The 22,209-nt window shown below is 37.5% G+C and overlaps 3 protein-coding genes across 4 annotated transcripts; 1 reads left to right on the top strand and 2 right to left on the bottom strand.

Moving 5' to 3' along the window:
* Nucleotides 1-5: 5 nt before the first annotated feature.
* Nucleotides 6-10,096, bottom strand: LOC122416921 (titin homolog). 2 transcript variants are annotated; one of them, XM_043430072.1, is made up of 5 exons: nt 9,859-10,096; nt 9,260-9,608; nt 8,451-8,692; nt 8,240-8,329; nt 6-7,395 (listed from the first exon to the last, which is right to left on the bottom strand). In XM_043430072.1, the coding sequence occupies exons 1-5, from the start codon at nt 9,905-9,907 to the stop codon at nt 1,253-1,255; spliced, it is 6,873 nt and encodes a 2,290-aa protein (XP_043286007.1). In that variant the 5' UTR covers nt 9,908-10,096; the 3' UTR covers nt 6-1,252. The 2 variants fall into 2 exon arrangements, with proteins under 2 accessions (XP_043286007.1, XP_043286008.1); XM_043430073.1 differs by having other exon boundaries at nt 6-5,853.
* A 456-nt stretch (nt 10,097-10,552) lies between these two features.
* Nucleotides 10,553-17,566, top strand: vtd (RAD21 cohesin complex component verthandi). Its single transcript, XM_043430270.1, has 13 exons — nt 10,553-10,742; nt 11,140-11,306; nt 11,378-11,607; nt 11,915-12,098; nt 12,325-12,484; nt 12,759-12,951; nt 13,091-13,317; nt 13,425-13,645; nt 13,765-13,944; nt 14,191-14,604; nt 14,792-14,929; nt 15,085-15,240; nt 15,418-17,566. The coding sequence occupies exons 2-13, from the start codon at nt 11,163-11,165 to the stop codon at nt 15,541-15,543; spliced, it is 2,373 nt and encodes a 790-aa protein (XP_043286205.1). The 5' UTR covers nt 10,553-10,742; nt 11,140-11,162; the 3' UTR covers nt 15,544-17,566.
* A 647-nt stretch (nt 17,567-18,213) lies between these two features.
* On the bottom strand, nt 18,214-22,190 carry CCT1 (chaperonin containing TCP1 subunit 1). The gene is made up of 9 exons (XM_043430272.1): nt 21,901-22,190; nt 21,281-21,366; nt 21,033-21,161; nt 20,798-20,895; nt 20,403-20,513; nt 19,752-20,157; nt 19,443-19,645; nt 18,967-19,323; nt 18,214-18,754 (listed from the first exon to the last, which is right to left on the bottom strand). Exons 1-9 carry the CDS (start codon nt 21,971-21,973, stop codon nt 18,544-18,546), a joined length of 1,674 nt encoding a protein of 557 aa, XP_043286207.1. The 5' UTR covers nt 21,974-22,190; the 3' UTR covers nt 18,214-18,543.
* Between the last annotated feature and the right edge of the window lie 19 nt (nt 22,191-22,209).

Below are 22,209 nucleotides of genomic sequence, written 5' to 3'. Positions count from 1 at the left end.
TTGGATTATTATTTCAAAGCGGTATATTTTCCCATTTATTTTAACATTAACGAACTGGTTTATGCGAATAATTATCACGGACAAGACACTTCGCTTCGACGATTATCCCATTAAGCAACATATTCGGAGTTGAACGTTGTTCATAATTGTAAATCAATATCATTAAACGACTCCAAGTAATATCGTTGGTTAATTAAAAATAAAATCCTCAATATTTCAGTGGGTTCGGTTTCCACGCAATTTTATAATTAAAGGCTGAGCACACCTATATTTGACCTTAGGATTAATCGCCTTTGTTATAATCGGTAAATAATTATTTATCTGTACATACACGACGACTTTTTTCTTTTGCTTTTTTTACAGTATTTAAAAAATTGTTAAACTATCGCTACAAATAGTGTATGATTTGAGAAGAAGTAGAATATAAGAACAATGAACTCCAAACACAAATTGTCAAAAAAAAAAAAGGAAAAAAAAATTGTTTTCGAAGGTTTCGCCGTCACGAGATTGTGGAAAAAATGTTTTTCGACTACTTATGGCCTTCGATTTACATCAGCCTGAACGCTTCGAATGCTTAAACCAAACAATTATTTTTCATCGAAGGCCTTTCAAAGTGAATCAAGCGTGTACATTATTTTCTGTTAGGATCCAGCTCATCGTAGAGAACTTAATGCATAGTTTTAGCCAGATATTCACAAATAAATGCCACAGTTCATTCTACTGCTAATCGGAACTGAAAGTTGTTCGATAAAAGGACCGAAACATGAGCATTACGGCATAGAAATTTGTCGAAACAATTGTCGATTGAGTCTTATTTAAATGGGCAGAAACAGTGTAGGAGAACAAATTTTTAAATGGTCCCAAGCATGTTCATCAACCTTTGCCTTCTATACATTATGATCAAATAAAATCAATAATAATTGGGCGCGTTTGAAAACAATGCAACGAAACTTGCTAGAAAAATCTAACGTTCCATTTCCCATAGTTGAAGAGTTCCCATTTTTAAGGGTTTTTGAAACGATTTTTTTCATTTGATTATTGATTTGTTATTTTGATCATGATTTTCTGCAATCGTTCGATCAATTTTTAAACCGGTATGGAAACGAGGTTGTCCAATCTACCGAAATATTTTCGCAGGAGGCGAGCGACCAGTTTGGAATGAAATATAAAAAAAATGAATCTAAAGAATAAAAAAGGAAATATGCAACGATGTTTACAATGTTGTTTTTGTTGTTGTGTTCTTTTACAAGTTTCAATTACGCTTATTTTTACCCGCAGCTTTTTGTTTCTGTTGATACATGAGATAAGCAGAAATCGGTTGTCGTGGATTTCTCGACAGCATTCGTTCGCGGAAGCTTTGAACAGTACTCGATTTTTTATTGGGTTTTTTCATAAATTTACTAAGATCGACACTCTCAAACCGCGTTGTACCACCGAATGAGCTAAGGGATATATAATCATCTTCAACTTTGACATTTTGTGAAGTTTGGCCGCCAGGGCTGAACATACTTTCGGAGGGAAAAATTTGATTTTCATTTGCGATTTTCCTACGTTTCTTCGGTCTTTCAGAATTCTGCGACAGACTCTCGAGAACGTCCTCAGGGAGTCTCTTTATTCTGGTGGATAACCCTTTGGAACTTCCGTCAGTGGCACTTTGAATTATTTTTGTATTTCCGGTGCTGATCGTGCTCTGTGCTTTTGTTTTTTTCGGCGTTTTTATCGAATCTTCGATCATTTCTTCCGGCACGACGATCGTCACATGTTTCATCCTCTTTTTCTTTTTCTTCTCTGACTCTTCAGCAATATCTTCCTCAACGTTTGTTTTTTGTTTTTTCTTCTTTTTCTCAACGACAGCTTCATCATGCACGATTTCCTTGCTCAATTCTACTTGAGACGTTTTCTGTTTTTTCTTCTTCTTCTTCATGCCTTTTTCCATTTCGATTTCTCCCGTTTCTTCAACTTCCATCGTTCCCACTTGATTCTTATTTTTCTTACGTTTTTTAGATTTCTTCGATGTCACGTCCGTATCATCTTGCTCTTGGCTCTCGTCCAAGGTCACGACGTTTTCGACAATTTCTACACTTGCTTCCTTCTTCTTCTTGTTTTTCTTCTTTTTCTTGCCTACGTTTGCAGCTTCCGGCTCAACGGTTTCTTCGATAATCGATTGATCGATGGTCGTTGCGACGTTCCTTTCGCTGTTCTCGGCCTTCTCCCGCTCCATCTTTCCCCGAAGCTCGAGCAAAACACTTCTTCGCAATCCTGTTCCTGATTGGACCAAATTCGACGCGGGCAAACTCTCATTCAATTTCTCTTTCATGAGGAACCTTGTTTCCGAATTATCATTGACGATCGTAGTCATGGTTTGATGGAGCGCTGACAATTTCGGTGATTTGACGTTCGATAAAATCGTTTCAGTTCTGGAAACGTTAAGCTCTATTGGCAAGCTCATTTGCAGCTGCGATTTCGGTGTTTTTGGAGTTTTCGTTCCCCTGGAACTCATGGACAATTTGGCGGGTGTATCTATCGCTGCGTTGCTCTCAGTCTCCGGAGATTTGACAGAAATTTCGAGCTTGGAATTGTCGAGTTTCGAGGATTTGGAGGAGTTCAGTTTTTCCAATGTTTTCTTTTTGTTTGGCGACAATTTTGGTGTGCTGCTTTGAGACAACAGTTTGTGTGCCTTCTTTAGTGGGCCTTGAACAGATTCATTCAAATTGATGATTTCTTCGAGCACTTGAATCGAGTCGTTGTTTTTGTGTAAACTCTTCTTCGGGGTTTTTGATTTTTTTCCACTGTTTGGCGTAACTCGGACGTTCTCTGAATCTTCTTCACTTGCCAAGGTTGACGAACTGACAGGAGACTTGCTATTTTTAGCTTTCAACGATTCGTTGATTTTCTTATTCGTCCGTGTTTTTGTCTGCTCCAAAGAATCGTCTTTATTGAAAAAGGTTTTTGATGATTTCTTGATTTCATCTTCCTTCTCACTGTCCAAAGAATCTTCATCACTACTCGCCGTTGGAATGATTCTTTTTCGCTTTTTGTTCTTGACTTTGCGAATTTTGTGCGCTGACTCCTGTTCATCGTCACCTAGCTCAGAATCCCCGTCATCCTCACTGTCGTACTCGTCATCGTGTACTACAAAATCTTTTAAATCTTCACCATCGTCGTCCTCCGAGTCATTTGACTCCGATTCCGTCGCCATGCAATCGTCACCAGGGACATCATCATCCGAATATACCAAAGAACTTTTCCCATGCAGGTTCATCTCATTTACGATGTCGGGATCGATGCTAGGATCCGAATCTTCTTCTTCTTCTCCGCTGCATGTGTTTTCCTCGCGCAAAAATAGAGGAAGTTTTTGGCTCGAGTTGTCCTCATTCGTCGAACTTTCGGAGTCAGAATCCTTCTCGGACTCCACCGGCTTTGTGATTGAACCATTATGTGTTGTTGATAACTTTTTTTTGGATTTCGCAGATTGATTAACCTCGGAGTTGTTTTCATTCTCCGTTTCTGAACCAGAGTTCTGTTCTTGGATTTCCGGAATGTTCTTGTTGCTCAACGATTTGCGATTGGTCGTCGATTTCGAGGACTGGTTTAATTGAACTTCTTCTATTTCTGAACCAGAACTCTGTTCCTGAATTTTCGAACTGTTCTTGTTGCTCAACGACTTGCGATTGGTCGTCGATTTCGAGGACTGGTTCAATTGAACTTCTTCTTCTTCTTCCATTTCTGAATCAGAACTTTCTTCCTGGATTTTCGAAGTGTTTTTCGTGGTTAACGATTTACGATTACCCGTCGATTTCGATGATCTATTCAGTTCCGATTCGAAACTTTGTTCGTGGCTCTTCAAACTTTTTCTGAGGTTTAATGACTTACGATCACTCATCGATTTCAGAGATCGGTTTATTTCAGTCTGGGAATCGGTTTCTTCTTCCATTTCGGAATTGGAACTTTGTTCCTGAATTATTGAAGTATTCTTGTTCAACGATTTACGACCACTCACAGACTTCGTTGATCGGCTCAATTCAGCTATTTCTTCATCGATTTCTGACTCGGAATGTTCTCCCTGGTTTTTCGAAGTGCTTTTGTTATTCAATGACTTACGGCCGCTTATAGATTTCGTCGATCGATTCAGTTGTGCTGGTTGGTTCTCGTTTTCCGATTCGGAATTTTCCTCCTGAATTTTCGAGGTATTTTTGTTCAACGATTTACGACCGCTCACGGATTTCGTTGACCGGTTTAATTTTGTTGTTTCTTCATTGATTCCTGATTCAGAATTTTCTTCCGGGATTTCTGAAACAGTTTTGTTATTCAAGGATTTGCGATCGCTCGTAGACTTCGAGGACCGGTTTAATCCAGCTGATTCTTCCTCATTTTCTGACTCGGAACTCAGCTCTTGTATCTTCGAAGTCTTTTTGTTCAACGATCTGCGATCGCTCATAGATTTCGTCGAACGGTTCAATTTTCCGTGAGAATCGGAATTTCCTTCGTTTTCTGAATCTGAACTTTGCTCTTGACTTCTCGAAGTATTTTTGTTCAACGATTCACGAGCATTTTTCGATTTTGTGGACTCGTTTAGTTGTTGCAACAAATTGTCGAACTTATCGATTTCGGAACCCGAGCTTTCAAGCTCGACGTCCGAATCTGCTCCGTTTTCCAACGGTTTTTTAATGCTGGTTGATTTTGAGGATTCGTTCAACTTTTCCGAAGAATTATCGACCTCTTCGGCATTTTTCGAGCTTCTTCTATCATTCATCGACGTACGTTTGCTGTCAGACTTCGAAGATTCGTTCAATTTTTCTGAAGATTCATTTTCCTCGACATTTTTTAAGCTCACATTCGTTTGTTCAGCTTTTGAGTTGTTCAAAGAGTTCCTCTTACTCTCCGATCTCCTAGATTTTTTCTCAATTTCCTCAGTTCCGGAGTCCTCCAGAGACTGAAAATCAGGTTTATTCAAAGATTTGCGATTCTCAGATGTGCTCGTATTAAAAACAGAAGTATTGGATTTTTTAGCTGAAGCAAGCAGCGATTTTCTTGATGATTGCTCAGACTGTAGAGACTTTCTCGACTCGTTCATCTCAGAGTTATACTCATCATCGCTGGATTTTTCTTTTTGTTGCGAAGCGTTCAAACTTCGTCTTTTCACCGACTTGTTGGACAAATTCGATTCGGAATGTCTGGAAACGTTCAAAGGAGATTCACTCGAACGATTTTTCGAAGTTTTCTCATTGTCATTGGGATGTTTCGTGGAGCTGTCAAGGCTCGAGCGTTTTTTTGGTGTTTTCTTGGAAACATTGGATTCTTCTTGCTCATATTCGTCGATGGCGTTGTCTGAAACGTCCATCGGAGCTTCCTCGTTGAGCTCGTCTTTGCCAAGTCTTTTCCCATCGACGAGTTTTCCTCCAATTTCGACAAAAGCATTGGATTCTCTGTCGAATTTAGCAATTATCGTATCGTCAGAGTCGTCATTTGTGTTTTTATCGCCGCTGTCTCTCTTGTTTTTGCGCGAAGGCTGCCAAGGTTCTTTGTCACCAAGGGCGACATCCAATTCGTTCTCGTTCTTCTCGGTGGAGTATGAATGAACCGAATCACTATCCTGATTCGATTTAGAATTTTCTTCTTTATTCCCACGATCGACCCACTCATCCGCAGGAATATCTTTAAAAGATGGACAAACGATGGACTCGCTCTCGTTGTCGCTTTCGAAAACTTGCATCCCATCACTTTCCTCATTCGCTTCGACTTTTTTCTCGATCCCCTCTGGCTCGTTCCCTGATTCCCCAATTGACCTCCTTTTTTCTGGGGCATCAAGTTCCTTCAGTGAATCCTCAGCGTACGTCTCCTTCACCGGCAGTTCTGTAACAATGGAAGGGTTTCGGTCTTTAAGCGATTCGTCACTGATTTTTTTGGTTTCATCACTGTCGTCACATTCTTTTGACATTTCAATGTCTGCTGAAACTCTATTGGTTATTGACCCCGTGCTAGGATTCGCGATTTTACAGAATTCAATTTGTTTCTCGGGTTTCGATGCAATTTCTTCCTGAGCTTTAGAAGCAGTTTCTTCATTAGGTTTCGATGCACTTTTTTCACCAGGCTTCGATGGAGTTTCTTTATCAGGTTTTAATGGAGTTGCTTCCTCAACATCCAATGCAGTTTCTTCTTGGGCCTCCGACGGAGCTGATTCCTCTGCTTCCGTAGCAGTTTCTTTTTTGGACTCCGATGGATTTGCTTCCTCAGCTTTCGATGCAGTTTCTTCATCAAGCTTTAATGGAGCTTCTTCATCGACACTCGATGAAATTTTTTTATCTTCATCTTCTTCGCAGACCTCAGTTATGATCGTTGTCGTAACTTTTTTACACGAGATTTGTGCGATTTCCTGGGGATTTTTTGAATCTTTTTCCTCTAGCGATCCATCACGAACCAAGGTTACTGCACTCTCGCTTGTTGTTTCGTCACAGAAAATTATATCATCGTTCTCTTCCGATTCTATCAATCTCATGGATGCTTCCTCGTCAGTCAATGATTCTTCTAGTTCAATAGTCGAGGACTTTCCATGTGATTCTTGATTCACAATAGAGTTATCACAAACTCTCGGAGTGTCTATGGTGTGGCTCGAATCTGTTATTTCATTTATTTGTAAATCATCTCTGTATTTAACTGATTTACCCTCTTGCTCTTCAAAACATTCTTCCTCCAAGTTAATAACGTCAATTATTTTCGTTACGTGTATTTCGTCTGCAACATTTTTGTTGTTTTCCAATTTGCTATAAATTTCTAGGACTGCTTCTCCTTTCTTGTCTTCAATATCTGTAGAGTCCTGCTTCCTACCAATTTTTGAAAACTGATTTTTCGAAGACGCTAATTGCTCAACGTTTATCGGCTTGATTACGACGAGGCATTTAGTATCCAAAGAATAATCTTTGGAAGTCGAAATTTCGCTAATCAGAACGCCCTTGCTCGCCGCATTTTCTTGAGCTTTTGAAATCTTTTTTGTTTCTTGATACACAGATACGAGCTCAGTATCGAGCGTGACCGAACAATGTCTTTCTGCAATTTTTGATAACGATGGATTCAGTGATTTTCTCGGTGAAAGTCGGATTTCTCCAGCTTGTGAAGTTTTCTTTGGTGAGGTATAGCTCGTATTTGATATTTTACTTTCTTTGTTTCCCGGACTTTCGTCGCCCAACGAATTCCCAATCGTATAAGATGAGCCCTCGGTAAGACTCGAAATACTTTGCCGTGTTGGAGACTTCTCGTTGTTATCTACGATTTCCGATATATCCGTCGTTTCTTCTTGATTTTCCAACGTTTCTGAAACCCTCGAGTCGCTGACTTTACACGATTCCTCCGTTTTTTCGTCGTACGATCTATCAGTCGTGTCGACTTCAGATTCCACAACTGTCATGGATACATTTTTTTCGTATATAAATACTTTTATTACGTACCCTGGTTGCAAATTTCAAAATAATTATAGCAAACAATCTTAGTTTTTATATGCAAAAATTGAAAAAAAAAAAAAAAATTCTGTTGAACAAAAAACGTTATCGAGATAAATCACCTTGGTCAATATTTTTTTTCCATCATAACTTTGAAACTTGACGACTGAACAGAAATTCAAAAAAATTCAAATATCCGTGATTGAATTAAAGCCGGACTTTTTTTGAGACGCAGAAACAAGCAATTGAAAATTAACAGTGAAGAATTATTGTACAATTGCAAATCTACATTCCTAACATTTCAACGATATGTCAATTATTCTTTGGATTTTTCATGAATTGCAAGAGTGGCAATGCTTCAAGAAAATAATTAGCTTGGATTGATTTGTAGCTTTTCGTAAATTTGCATATTCGATGATTCATCTTTCATTTGAACAAAAAAAAAAATCACGCTACGAAAATAGAAAATGCATTCATTTCTTAAAGTTGAATCCAGACCAAACACACATTGCTATAATTATTTCGAAACGATACGAGATCTTATTTTGTTGTATTCGAAAAAAGGATTTGGAAGAAATACTCGCAAAGATTTCGAACCGATAAATTATGAATAATTTCGACATTCAAATGAACAGCACTCAAATCGACATTAAATAATTACCAGAAAAATTAGGCTCGAGATATGTATCATTATGAATACCCATGCAGGCCTTCACAATTGAGTGCCATATATTTATCTCAACAGATCACGGTAATGAAAGAAAAATCGCAAAATATGGAATGGATAGCGAGTGCAAATTTCTTACCACGAGTTTCATCGACTTCCATTTTTTCGTCTTCTGTCGCGTCACCTTTCGATTTCCTGCGTGACGATTTTGAGACGTTAGGCGACGTTTCTGCAATTTTATGATTTAAAAATTAATATAAGACTCTAAAAATAAAATAAATACTGCAGTTCGAATTTCTTAAAAACTTTCAGCTGATGTTTTTTCATAGAGGTCCGGAAAATTTGTTTACCAGATTCGTCTTCATCAGTGTCGAAAACAGTTTTATCGATTCGTGAATCTTCCGACTCTTCAACAACCGCAGGCTCAGATGGCATTGCCAATGCACGTTTCCGTGTCTTCAAAGGAGTATCACCTTTCTCAATTCTCGTATCGTCTGTTATTTCCGGTTCCATTGAGCTTGCTCGGGTCCTGCGAGTTACTCTGCCCACTGGCGGCGTTGATTTTGTTTCTGACCCGGCTCTGGTAGCTCGTCTGTAAATATATTCAAAACAAAAAATTATTTTTTCACATTAACAGGAAAAATTATTTTTTATAACGGGCTATAATTTAAACGGTTCGAGATTCGAATTATTTGAGAGCAACAGAAATGATTCCATCCATTTATTAATTTGCTTTGCTTGTTCTAATTTTTGAACATTTTTCGTTTATGGAAGTGTAAAAAAATTAATGAAAACCATTTCATCCATTCAACTTTTTACAAAAATTTTCCAATATCTATGACCATAAATGTAAATCATCCAAACGTTGGCTGAGAATTTGCAACATTCTCATAAAAATTCAAGATGGAAACATAATAAACAAATTATTTATTCTAAATAATGATTTTAACTTTCACTAAAAATTAAGTTTGTTGATTGGAGCAAAAGATATTGGAATGAAAATTGACTAATTAAATTTAGCAAAAGTATGAGTAGTTCAGAAATAGATGAAGAGATACAAAAACTACAATGAAAATCGACTTGCGATTACAACTGAAAAGTATCTCGTTTTATTAGTGCAAATGAAGAATCTTTTAAAAATTCAAACCGATAGATATACCTTGTTTTAGGCGGTAATTTTGAGGAAGTTTCAACAGAGGAAACAGTTGCAATACTGCGTCTTGTAATACGCTTGCCGATTGATTCCGTTGCCGAATCATTTTCTGCAAGTTCGCTGAGGTCTGAAGTTGCAGAATTGTGTCTTGTTCTTAAATTCCTCTGGGGTTCAGGATTAATAGCATCAAGAGCCGTTGTACGACGTCTTGTGCTTTTAGTTCCACTGGTAACAGACGCGTCGCTATTGTATTCTGGTGACAAATCATTCTGAGACATCGGCTGCCTGATTCTTGAGCTTCTTCTCAACGGAGAATCGAGAACCGAGGGATTCAACATTGTTCTTGTTTTTCTACCTATTTTATAAATCGAGATGAATCGATTATTCTTATTGTACAGACGACAAACATTATAAACAAAGATAAAATAACAAAGGCTTGAAATTTAGCTGTTTTTTTTTTAATTATCAAATAGAGTGAAAAATGAAAAGTTTTGAGCTATCTTTAAATACAAAGAAATGACCGCAGAGGTTCCGACGTAAGATTTCGCGAATAAGAAAACACGAGGCGAGGAAATACAAATAAAAAAACGAACACATCTACGTACCACTTTTGGTCTCCAACTCATCCTCCGAATCTTTAACGTTACGCGGCATTATTTTCGAAATTGTAACAACACATTGATCACTGAAATCTTTTTGGGAATTAACACGGATAATTTAAAGGAATGACGAAGGAATTAACGCGGATCTATTCGAACGTAGGGAAAAGTCTGAAACACGTGCTGCTGCAGGAATTTAACGGCTCTAAGATCTCTTCGCTTTCGCTACTTGTTAGCCGGTATTGGTATTACTCAACTGCGCCCCGCCGCCCCGCAAGCCGCAAATCCCGCCTTCATACGCGCATGCGCAAGAATTTTCCAGTCGCCAGCATGTAACAGCGCTTAATTATTTTTTAAAAAATTTTCAACGGTTTCGGTTTAATGAAACGACAATCATATTATTCAGACAATGTATTTATATATGATTAAACAATGTCACAGTGGAAATTATATTTTTCCCCTGCGAATATCAATTATTAATTGCAAACGTAAAACTTATAAAACATAAGGCAGCGAACGGCTTCATTTATAATGAAAACAATTATGATGACTTCAAAAAGTCAGAAACCCGAAATCAGTCAGCCAAGTTCACGGAGTAGGCCAAGTTCGGGATATTCCGGAAATCGGAACGTTCTCCCTCTTTCGTTGACTTTGGCAACACTTTTATATGACGACAGCACAGATATAGGGGGCGCGGGGGGTCGGAAAGAAAGACACAAGCTAAACGCTCGGATCGAGACGCCTCGTCGTCGCTGAGCTTGTTTTTTTTCTCTTCGTAACAGAAAATAAAGATCAAAAACGATAAATAAATCGCGAGTTGTGTGGTGTGGTAGAAGAAAAAAATGTTACTACGAATCGCTACTTGACGTGACTAATTGATATTTAACCTCGTAAGTGAAGTTCGTTAAAAAACTTCAAGTTTGCTTCTGCACAACATGTACATTTCACATCTGTAACCGCCAAAAATTACGACCCGAGACGCCATCTTGGGAAGTTTTTGTTGACAATAACGCCTGTTACGATTAGAAAACAATCACATACTTAATAAAAACATTTGTTTTTCATTATGAAATGACGTGAATTCGATAGATTTTGTGTGCGACTTATTTACTCATGTGAATTCATGCATCGAATAATTATTTTTCAACACTATTCCATGTTCCTGTTTATCGCGCGTTTTTGAATTAACCCATAACGTGCCGTTATTTCTATCATTTCAGAAAGACTTTTTTTTAAATCCTTTTCTTTTTTTATTAATATATGTTTTCGTTATTGATGATTTTACAGAACGATAAACAAATTCTTGCAACATGTTTTATGCGCATTTCGTCTTGGCCAAAAAGGGCCCGTTGGCCCGGATTTGGCTTGCCGCACATTGGGATAAGAAACTCACCAAGGCTCATGTTTTCGAAACTAATATCGAAAAATCTGTTGATGGTATTCTACAACCAAAGGTAATTATCATCGACGAACATGTATTTACTATTTCTGGCCTTTTCAATAATACTAACTATATTTTATTCAGGTAAAAATGGCACTACGAACATCGGGCCATCTTTTGCTCGGAGTTGTCAGAATATATTCAAGGAAAGCAAAGTATCTCTTGGCCGATTGCAATGAAGCTTTTGTAAAAATTAAGATGGCTTTTCGGCCTGGTATGGTTGATTTGCCCGAAGAACACAGAGAAGCTGCTGTTAATGCAATTACATTGCCAGAAGTGTTTCATGATTTTGACACTGCAATGCCTGAACTGAAGTATGTAAAAATTCCATTGCTTACTCTTTATCCAGTCCTCGTACATATCTACAAATTCATTTATCCCTATGGTGCATTCAGGTTGTGTCTTCAATTAACTTTTCTCGTACCCAAGACCCTAGAATTTATTTGTGAATATTAACTCTGAAATAGGTCTATAGCGACCGTTATTCACTTATCCACTTTTATTGTGAAAACTATAACACCAACAGAGTTTTGAAAAAATAATAAGGAACTTTCATTAATGGAGCACAACTATTTGCTGGGAGAAATATTCTATAAAAGTTCTTCAATTTTCTGTATCAAGGGATGTTGACATTGAAGCCCAGTTCAGTTTAAACCAATCGAGAGCTGAGGAAATAACAATGCGAGAGGACTACGGAAGTCTTTCACTTGTGACACACGATCAAGGTTTTGGGGATATGAGCTTTGATGCAGAACCACCAGAACTAATGCGCCATGGAAGTTCGATGGAACCTTCTCTTGATCAGGTGAATAAAATCAATTTTATCCATCCATTCCAAGTTGGAAAAAAATTTCCAACAATTATTCGAATGTCAATTTAGAATTTAAGCAACAATCTAACTGAATCATTTTCAATCAGAGACCTTGTTTCTTACTCTAAAAACATGAGCCATTCCTGCAAATTTGTTTGGATGCCTCAATTCATCCATCAGCATAGTTTTCAAATTTCTTATTTAATCAACATTCTTCCAGAGTCACATGTTATTTAGTGACGGGCCAGGAATAGAAACGCAACTGGAACAAAAAGAAAAAGAACCAGTACCTGGAACATCATCAACGTCACAACCAATGGACATAGATACGCCAATAAGAGACGATGGTTTTGGTGGAAATCTTGGGCAAGATATGATATGTAAGATTTCTATCGGTTTAATTTTATCCCCAACTTTGAAACTTTTGTGCATTCGTTTCTGACGATTCTATGAGTTCTTTAGTTTTTCATGAGTTTTTCACAACTCACCTTTCATGAAATTTAATTAATAGCATATTCCTTTATTCTTTACCGAAAAAAAATATTGGTGTAAAGGAAAATCCCTTCATCCTGAAGAAACGATTCCACAATAAAACTCAAATGTTCATTGATGCGTTGAATCGTAAACAAAATAACGAAATTTTTTGGTGAGCAGCGGGTGGCCTATTCGAAGGAGGACTTTTCGATGAAGCGCCGATGGGCGAAGTTCCAGTGCCGGAAGTAAGCACTCTCGGTGAAGCACAGGCACCAGCCACGACGACTGGCGTGCCACCTTCCGCGCACGAAGACTCCGACGAGGATATGGGTGATCATTTTGGCGGTCCTGCGTCACCTATGGGTGGCATGAGGTAATTCAATAAAATCGAGTTTAACAATGCTGAATTTTTGGAACAGGATAAAAAATGACATTTTCTGAATTCTGCACATTTTATGTTTGGAAAACCAGAAGGCACAATAATTATGAATTTTTCATCTCGTTTTTCACAGCAGTACCGATGGCTCAAGGCCGCCAACGCCACTCGCTCCTGGTGAAGAATTGGAGGGTAGAGCGAGCGTTGCCAGTCGTCGATTCACACCAGCACCGCCGGTTATTCCAGAGGAACATCCGATGGACGTGGCTGAAGAGCCGCCGCCTCTCCAGGACCAAACCACCTTACTCCACGACGAAGAAGAGAGTTTTGCTCTCGCTCCTGTCGATGCTTCAGCATTGAAAGGTCCGAATTGAATAAATACCTTGAAATTGAAAACTTTAGATAATTTTTAGAGAAAAAGGGAATTTGGAAGACGAATATTGAATGAACTTATGTAAATTTCATTCTAGGCTTCACAAAAGCAAAACGCAAACGTAAACTGATTGTTGACGAAGTGAAAAACATATCGGGCGAAGAAATGAAAGCCCAACTTTCGGATACGAGTGATATTATTACGACACTGGATCTCGCCCCACCAACAAAAAGACTAATGCACTGGAAAGAAACTGGTGGTGTCGAAAAACTTTTCGCCCTGCCTGGCAGACCACTGCCTGCACGAGTCTTGTTCAAGGTTTGTTTCTAAATATTTGTCGGACCATAAACAGTTCTCTTCGTACCTTGAGTTATCCTGATCAGTGTCGCTCGGTTTATCTCAATATTTGATTGCGATTGTTGTTTTGATCTACGCAGAACTATCAACGTCACTTGACCAGTAAATCTTACGATCACGAGGACTTTGGTCGTCTTGGTGTTGAGGAAGATTTGCCTTTGGAACAGGTGCGGGATGCGCCTGACGCAGAATTGGGGCCTTTCGAGCAGAGTTTGCTCGCCAAGCGAATGGGTAGAAAGAGAAAAGCACCGGATGACGAGGTAAACTTTTATTCTATCTCTAGGTTATCGCTGTTAGATTTATCAGTTTATGATCGAACAATCCTTTTATTGTACACTTATACTTCAACATCGAAATGAATTGCAGTATACGAATTTCTGAGACCTCAAACTGTAAAAGTGCTAAAAAATTGGCCTAACGAATTCTGAAAACAAAAGTTTTTGTCTTAGCATTGTTGCTTTAGTAAATACAACTGAAGTTTTCACATATTTGTTCCACTTTTACAGCAACCCGGTATACCTCCAGTTTTATCGACGTCGCAATTACCGTCGTTGGAGGAACAACCAGCCTCTGTGATAGCAGAAACACAAGAAACATCACTATTAATACCCGCGACGCCTGCACCAGTGGATGAATCCATTCCGCAGCCAGAAGTATCAGTTCCAGCAGAGCCTTCAGTTTCAGACATCAGTAGCATTCTCCCCTCGGTCGATAGTTCCGAAATGCACGTTCCACCAACCGAAGAGGCGCCTTCGTTGCCAACGGAAATGCCTCAGATACCTCCCGCCGACGTCACCAACCTTCTCGGCGTTCCACCTGAGGAAGAAATCCAACCACCGGCTTCTGTTCAGCCGGAAGTCGACGTACCTATTTTGCCGAGCTCCGAACTTCCACAGATGGAAAATATGGGCTACGACCAGGTGAGTTCAATTTCGTATCATTGTAAATTTGTGTATTTCTATGATGAAAAACTGTTGTCAACCGTTGTTGAAAAACGTGACAATAATCACCTTCATTGCTCATGAAACTTTTTCTCCGCTCTTTTTTTTCTTCCGTCATTTATTATTGGAAAATTCAAGTATTCGTTTCATTCTTTTTTATCGTCAGGCACAGCACCAAGTTTCGTATATGGGATACGAGGACCTTCAACATCCACCAGCCCATACGCCTGGTGCGATATCCGAAAGGGGACCAGCAACGCCGTGGAATCACGAAGACTACGAGTTTCCTCCTTCCGTTGGACCGGTGAGATTTGCCTTTATTTTCAGCTCTCCTTTGTTAAATATACAGTGCTTAGTTTTTCTCTTCTCCATTGAAGTATCGTCTCGCGTATTCAAATTCTTTTTGGAGCCGTACGTACCGATTACGACAATAACTATTTTGTTTATGTGTTTGAGCAGCAAGAGGAACAACAAATGGACGAAACTTATGAACAATTCGAAGAACGTGTTCTTAATAAAAGAGCAGCCCACATGTATCACGTAATCAAGAGCAAATTGGATGGCAAAGACAGATTGACGCTCGCTGAAATGGCGTACAAAAATAGTCGCAAACAAGTAATTATAGTATTTTTATTCTTACGTTTTTTTTCTTTCCTTCAATATTAAAATATTTGAAAGTTTTAACGATGAACGAAAATCACTATGAATCATTTTCCATTGAGAATTAATGATTATCGTTATTCAATTATTGCACAATATATAACAATTGACGATTTTACATTTAATTTTCAGGCTGCCCAAAAGTTTTATACGTTATTAGTCCTAAAGAAGTTCCAAGTGTTGGAATTGAATCAAGAATGCTCGTACGCCGACATAGTGGTTACCAAAGGACCCAAGTGGGAGAATCCATCGTTATAAAAATGGAGAAAGAAGATAAAAACAGGAAATAGACAGCGTAAGAATATTAGGGATTATTATTTCACCTTAACTTGGATGGGTACATTGAGCATATATGAGAATAACGGTGAAGAGAAAAAACAAATTCAAACAGTGCTGTTCGTGTGTTTGTTGATAACTATGGACAGAAGAAAAGAAGAATATAAGAGCCGTGAGCTTAAATTTATAACGACCGGTATAACGAGATCGATTTTGCTTTAGAAATGACACAAAGGAAGAACGTATTGCGCGAATATTTATTTCGTATTCATTGTACTATTATATTTTATTTTTACTTATTTGAAAAAACATAAAAGAAAAAAAAGTTGACAAAAGTAGTCTCTAAGGCTGAAAATATTGAGAAAGTTGGGAGGGACTAGAAGAAAAATGGTAAAAAAAAAAATTAAAACAAAAAGAAGTAAAAGATTATATTTCTACATAATGTCGATTAAAAATTCTTCTACGAAAAATGGCGGAATTTTTCTTACCTCCGTCTGCGAGGTCGCCAGACGAGCGTTGTTGTGTGCGCGCGTGAATGTCTTTCGTCGCATTCATTATTCAATCGAAGGAAGAAGAGAGAAACCGAGTGCGTGTATCAATTGCGATTTTGTCACCAACTTTTCTATTGATGTAGTCGGAGATGCCTTTAAATTTTTTCCCAGCATCAACACTATGTGTACTAGGATCTCGAATACATATCACTTCTTTAGAACTATCAACATTGAAAAGAAAAAAAGTACGTGAAGAAAACTAGAAAAGTTTTCAAAAATATCCATATATCTCGGTCCCACAAAGCAATTTTTTAACTTTCTTTTTGGGATCGGGATTTCCACTTTTATGTTTATGATTCTGAAAATTATTTTCTAATCAATTTCTATGTATATCGATTGGAAAATGATTTATAGTCTTGATTTTTTTCAGCATCCCGAATTTTCTATCAACTTTTTATTTTTTGAAAAAATTCATCATGCGCTCTCTAAAAATGATGAAACAAACGCTTTGAAATTTTCTATTCAATCTTTGGTCCTTTTAGTCCAAGAATATCATGCATTCTCTACCTTTCTTCGTATACTTATACGTTCATGAGCAATACAATAATCAAAAGCGATGAATACTCAAATGTCTATATCGATTGCAGACAACTCAATATTTTTTGAAGATGCAATGATCAAACATTCAAAAATAGTATTGTAGGGGATACGTTATTTTCATGAAAATCGACAAAAATTGCACATTGTATGGTTATAAATTGAACGATACATCGAAATTGCATACAGATAAAAAAAGTTAATTTCTTTTTTGGAAACACGCGATAGCAATGGATGGTTCGAGGGAGGAGTTCGATAAAACTTTCCAAAGTGTCAAGGTATTTCAAAGAAATACTTTGGGTAAGTGGTTTATTGTCTGAACACAGAAACAATTGTAAAAGTGGCATCGTCGAACTGCATCTCTGATCGAAAACCTTGAGAACTCAGCAAAATCATTCAATTGATCAAGTTTTTATCATTGTCGCATTTTGGGTCAGGAACTCATTGGCGGTCCAATGCTCGCAGTTACTGTTAATCGTTAGGCAAAAAAAAATCCAGAACAGTATTAAAATGTGGCAAAAGTTCTGATAATTGGAAATTTCGTCGAAATCCTCTCTCAAAAAATGACCAATTGAAGCTCATTGAGTTTGCACCGTAATCATTCGCATTAAGAAATAAACAATTAAGTACGAGGATTAGAGGTGGTATGTATTCTCCAAAATTTGACGTACATATATTGAATACTGGATAATTAAGTTTCGTCTGGAAGAGACAACGGAGAAGAAAAAATACACAAGTTATGTTGCTAGATTATAACAAAATCATTTTCATCATCATTGGACAAATGACCTCGTTACATTTGAATGATTTATATATTATATATGTATAATTACGTACCAGCTAATGTAGAATAGTCCACACGAAAAAAATCCGTAAATGTAATATATTATGAACAAAAAGACATGGGTTCTGACAAATCAAAGTGGTAAAAACGAAAAATTATTCGGTCATGTTCCTGTACAAGTTTTTTTTTCATAACCTTATGACAAGTATTCTCATTTTCCTAAAATTCCTTTTCACACTTTAAAAGGTGCTGCTTTTATCATCTTTTGTTCCCACCGCTGTTTTTATCGATTCATTTCGTTTCATTATCACGATAATATTGAATAAAAGAAATTATGAAGAGCTAATCGTGGATGGATTTTTTCCGGTTCCTCATATATCATCTTACCTTCGAAAAATATGCATCAGTAGAAATGCCAAAAGTCTATCCGTTTTCAATTAATATAACGTGCACCAAAGCCCGAGCCTTTTTCCCTCAAATCTTTTAGCTTATAAACGTTGAAACAGTTACGTAAAGTTTAATGTTATAATTACGAGATAAAACGAAAGAAAATATTCGATGACAAATATCCCGCTGAATTGCTTCAAGAAACACGATAAAAATTACGTTTCCACCGATTTTTGATGGTGAATTTTCATGATGAAAATCAGAAAATTTGCTCGTGCTAAATATTTCTTACGGTATTTATCCAGTAGAACGACGTTGAACAACAAAAGGACCAAAAGGAAGGTTCAGGAAACTCTAAACAATAAAGAACAAGATGGAAAAAAAACGCAGTCGTAATTTTTACGGTGAAAAAGCTTTATTTCTTTTGCAAGTTCTCGTAAAGACGAGTATCATAAATATGAAATAGCGATGGAATCGGAGTGTGCCAGTTGTGACGATACCGACATTCTGATCCGGTAAAATGAACACGTACATTGTTATTTATCGTTCATGCCTTTGAGAAAAAAAAATATTGAAACAATTTAACGATCGCTCGATTGAGAAAAAAATATATCTTTTGCGTTGATCACCTTTCGATCTACGTCGAAGATCTTTGATGAATGAAACCGTGATTGAAGAAGTAATAAAAATGCGAAATAATGGAAACAGCAACGACTGAAAAATTCAGCCATCTAATTCGCCAGCTGCACATGCATCCTGATAAGACTTGCCACCTTGACGTTCAGGATTCAATTTAATCATGTCGTCAATTCGTAAAATCGTTATTGCTGCTTCTGTCGCAAATTTCAAGGCTTTTATCTTCGAAACTGCTGGCTCCAAAACTCCCGCTTTCCTGTTGTCTTTCACTGTTCCCTCCAACAAGTCGAGGCCAACCCTGGTAAAATATCATTGGATCACAAAACTTTTCAATACCGAATTACTCAAAAATAAATTGTTCTGAATTTGAATTTATGATATTATAAAATTACATTTCTGATCGTTTGGAGTATTTTCAACTCCACATTTATTCGATGTTTCTATTACCGAGAGCATTGAAAATTGATTTTTCTTATTGCTAATTCTTCTATTGAATCGGAAAAAAATTACCATTTGAGATTAGCATGATCAACTGTAGTTTGACTGGAATTGTGATAAGCTCGCAGTTTAGCGACAAGATCAGTGGCGTCCTGGGCAGCATTGACCGCGAGTGTTTTCGGTATGACAAGGAGAGATCGCGCGAATTCAGCGATCGCCAATTGTTCCCTGGAGCTCAGAGACGTTGCGAAATTTTCAAGATAAATTGAAAGAGCAGCTTCGACACTACCTCCTCCGGAAACGACATTTTTGCTCTCCAAAACGCGTTTCACAACACACAATGCGTCGTGCACTGAACGTTCCATTTCGTCGCAGTAGTAGTCATTTGGTCCTCGAAGAATTATCGAACTTGCTGTCCTCGATTTAGGTCTATCAATTAAAGAAAAAATACAAGAATTGGTTTAGAAATTTTATTTAACTGGAAATGCAGATTTTTAAATAATACAAATAATTTTGTTCTCGCATTGTGAAAAAATCTCCAAACTTACCCCTTAATCAAAATGAGTTCGTCGTCGCACACAAATTCCTGAACGACTTCAGCAGCTTCACCGAGTAAATTAGCGTCGAAACTTTCATCACCTTCCATGTTTGTGAGTGACGTAAGGAATTGAGCACCAGTCGCTTTGGCGATACGTTTTAGATCGGCTTTTTTGCATCTGCGAACTGCCATCGCGCCAGCTTCGACGAAATACTAAAATTATATGAATTCATTATTTTGTACATACCGAGTAAAGATATTTTTTCTACTAAGTAAAACAGATTTTCGTAAATTTTCTCTACATTAACACAGGATTTACCTTCAGGCACAAATCGTCGATTCCACCAGAAAGCAGAACAACGTTCGTTCCCGCGGCCAAAATCTTCTGGATCCGTTCTTTCGTTATATCAGCTTCACGCTGACGCACACCGTCAAGTTTTTCCGGATCTGTAATGAGGACCTCAACTCCCAACTTCATTTTTGCTTTTTGGAGCGAAAAATCGAGACAAGCGATTTTTGCGTTTGTTATCTTCTTCGGCATAGCTTGTGAAGCTACGCAACAATTTAACGCGTAACCCTGAACGAGAACGGACTCCCGAACGCTTTTTCCATGGGCTTTGAGAACGTTCACGGCTTTGACGGGATACAGATGTCCCCCTTTTCCATCGCTGATCTTTACAGCGTTTGCTGCGTCTACGACCATGTTTCCAAAGAAATTCGCATCACTTTATTTGCATTAGTATGTCGTTAAGGAAAATTTTGTTAACATTTTTTAAAAATTGCATTGAAATTTTTTTTTATTGTAATTCAGTTTGTGAACTTTTCCTCAAACCCATCCTCCAATCAATACCTTATTCCAAGACTTAATCGAAAAATGTTACTTGCTTTTGGACACAAATTTACATTTTAGAATTTAGACGTTGAAGTATCATTATGAAACATTGATAAATCTACATATTGAAAAGGATACGCTCCAATGATTTTGCTGGACATTGATGTTTTTGCAACATTCACCAAGCAGTCTCTTCCAAGCTCGTCAACAGTCACAGTTAGATGTTCCTGGATGTACTTGCAAGCTTCCCTGAAATAGATGGATCCAATAAATACCAGAAGACAAACGAGTCAGCTTTTTGAATAACCTTATTAAAATTAATCAAATCAATCAGAAAATGCAAAACCTATTATATTACGCATTGGTGGTATGAAAATTGAGACTTTCCGTCAGTCAGTCAGTTGTTTGATAAATTACATAATGTTGATATGTGTTCAAGCACATATACTTATGTATCAGTAACCAAAGTTATCCAATTTCTCATTCAGCCATCCAATTTTTTCTATTACATTTAGATCAAAATAATCACTCACTTGCAGGCTAGTCGATACCCGCTTATCACTGATGTAGGGTGAATCTTTTGTTTCACGAGTTCATCTGCATTTTTTAACAGCTCAGCTGCTACGATGACCTGAAAAATAGTCAGAAAAATGTAGTCATCGTCTTATGATTATTTTCCCCGCTATTGTGAATTTTCTGCTATGAATATGAGGTTTGTTCTATTTTATCACTAGTTTGCCAAAAAGGATAATTCAAACTTGTACATACAACAGATGTGGTGCCATCACCGACTTCCTCATCTTGCAGTTGTGCCAATTCAACGAGTATACGAGCTGCAGGATGTTCGACATCCAGGAGACGCAGAATAGTTGCACCGTCATTGGTCACTGTGACATCCTGAAACATTGAGATTAAAAATAGTTACATTCTAAAATCGTAACCACGCTGTTTTCTCTATTTTGTTTCAAGTGTAAAGTACGTGAATTTTCAAATATTCTGAAAACATTCGTATTTACCCCGACTTCGTCGACCAACATTTTGTCCAGGCCAACAGGACCTAAGGAACTCTTGACAATATTGGCTATCGCGCAGGCTGCCATGACTAAAAGAAATAAAATTTTTCACTCAATCAGCATATTTATTTTATTAATAATAACATGCGATTAGAACATGTGACAAGAATTATCAGTTTTAAAATAATCAATCCCAGAGCACGAAGAAAACAAAAAAATCTTAAAAAAAATTGTTGAGAACGGATTTCCTGATGAGATATTTTTGAACAATTTTCGAAATTTGATCTCTAATATATTCAAGTGTGAATAATTCCAAATTAAATGCTGACTACAGAACTCTCTGTTATGACTTTTTTCAAAAAAAATTCTATATGAAAGTATTCGGAAAATATCATATATCGAAAATATTCAGGTGCTTAGAGCCAAAAATGAATATTCGTTAACAATCGAAATGTTGAAAATCACAATATTATCAAGGATCTCTAAATTTCGATTTTTTCATGTGCGTTTCGAAGAATGCAGACGATCGAAAAACGTTCCGTAAATACTTTGTAGGTATGGATACATTGAGAAAATTGTCAAGAACACGCGAGCGTCATCAAATTCATGGAGGTTAAACTTACCATTCTGTGTGCGAACCGGAGCTCCGGATTGTCGATTACCGCCTACAGCTAAAGCACTCGCTACCGTCGACATTTTCCTGATTCAATGAACTACCGAAGAGTAGGTTGTTTTCTTAGTATTTTCGAAGAAAAATCTAAAATAATTAAAACAGGATGTTACTCCGAAATCCGCTCGAATAGGATGAAATAACGAAGAAACGATGATCGAACGAAACGAGCGAGAACAGGGTGAGGCGAATCGAGCAAGCACAGACCACAGGAAGAAACCTCGTGCATGCGTTCATAGAAGAAGTTTGGTCATGTGTGTCA

Source organism: Venturia canescens, chromosome 10 (assembly GCF_019457755.1).
Source record: "Venturia canescens isolate UGA chromosome 10, ASM1945775v1, whole genome shotgun sequence".
In the NCBI taxonomy this organism is placed as follows: Eukaryota; Metazoa; Arthropoda; class Insecta; order Hymenoptera; family Ichneumonidae; genus Venturia; species Venturia canescens.
The sequence above is the reverse complement of the archived record's forward strand: the minus strand, read 5'-3'. Positions and strand labels throughout refer to the sequence as shown.

Bases quoted from the DNA above. Each gene is read 5' to 3' on its own strand.
- LOC122416921 (XM_043430072.1), bottom strand. From the start codon at position 9,907: ATGCCGCGTAACGTTAAAGATTCGGAGGATGAGTTGGAGACCAAAAGT. The intron at 9,609-9,858 runs GTACGTAGATGT...TTTATAAAATAG, and splicing joins TGAGTTGGAGACCAAAAGTG to GTAGAAAAACAAGAACAATG. The intron at 8,693-9,259 runs GTATATCTATCG...ATATATTTACAG, and splicing joins AAATTACCGCCTAAAACAAG to ACGAGCTACCAGAGCCGGGT.
- vtd (XM_043430270.1), top strand. From the start codon at position 11,163: ATGTTTTATGCGCATTTCGTCTTGGCCAAAAAGGGCCCGTTGGCCCGG. The intron at 11,608-11,914 runs GTATGTAAAAAT...TTCTGTATCAAG, and splicing joins ACTGCAATGCCTGAACTGAA to GGATGTTGACATTGAAGCCC. The intron at 12,485-12,758 runs GTAAGATTTCTA...TTTGGTGAGCAG, and splicing joins TCTTGGGCAAGATATGATAT to CGGGTGGCCTATTCGAAGGA.
- CCT1 (XM_043430272.1), bottom strand. From the start codon at position 21,973: ATGTCGACGGTAGCGAGTGCTTTAGCTGTAGGCGGTAATCGACAATCC. The intron at 20,896-21,032 runs GTATGTACAAGT...ACTATTTTTCAG, and splicing joins GTGATGGCACCACATCTGTT to GTCATCGTAGCAGCTGAGCT. The intron at 19,646-19,751 runs GTAAATCCTGTG...ATATAATTTTAG, and splicing joins TCGACGATTTGTGCCTGAAG to TATTTCGTCGAAGCTGGCGC.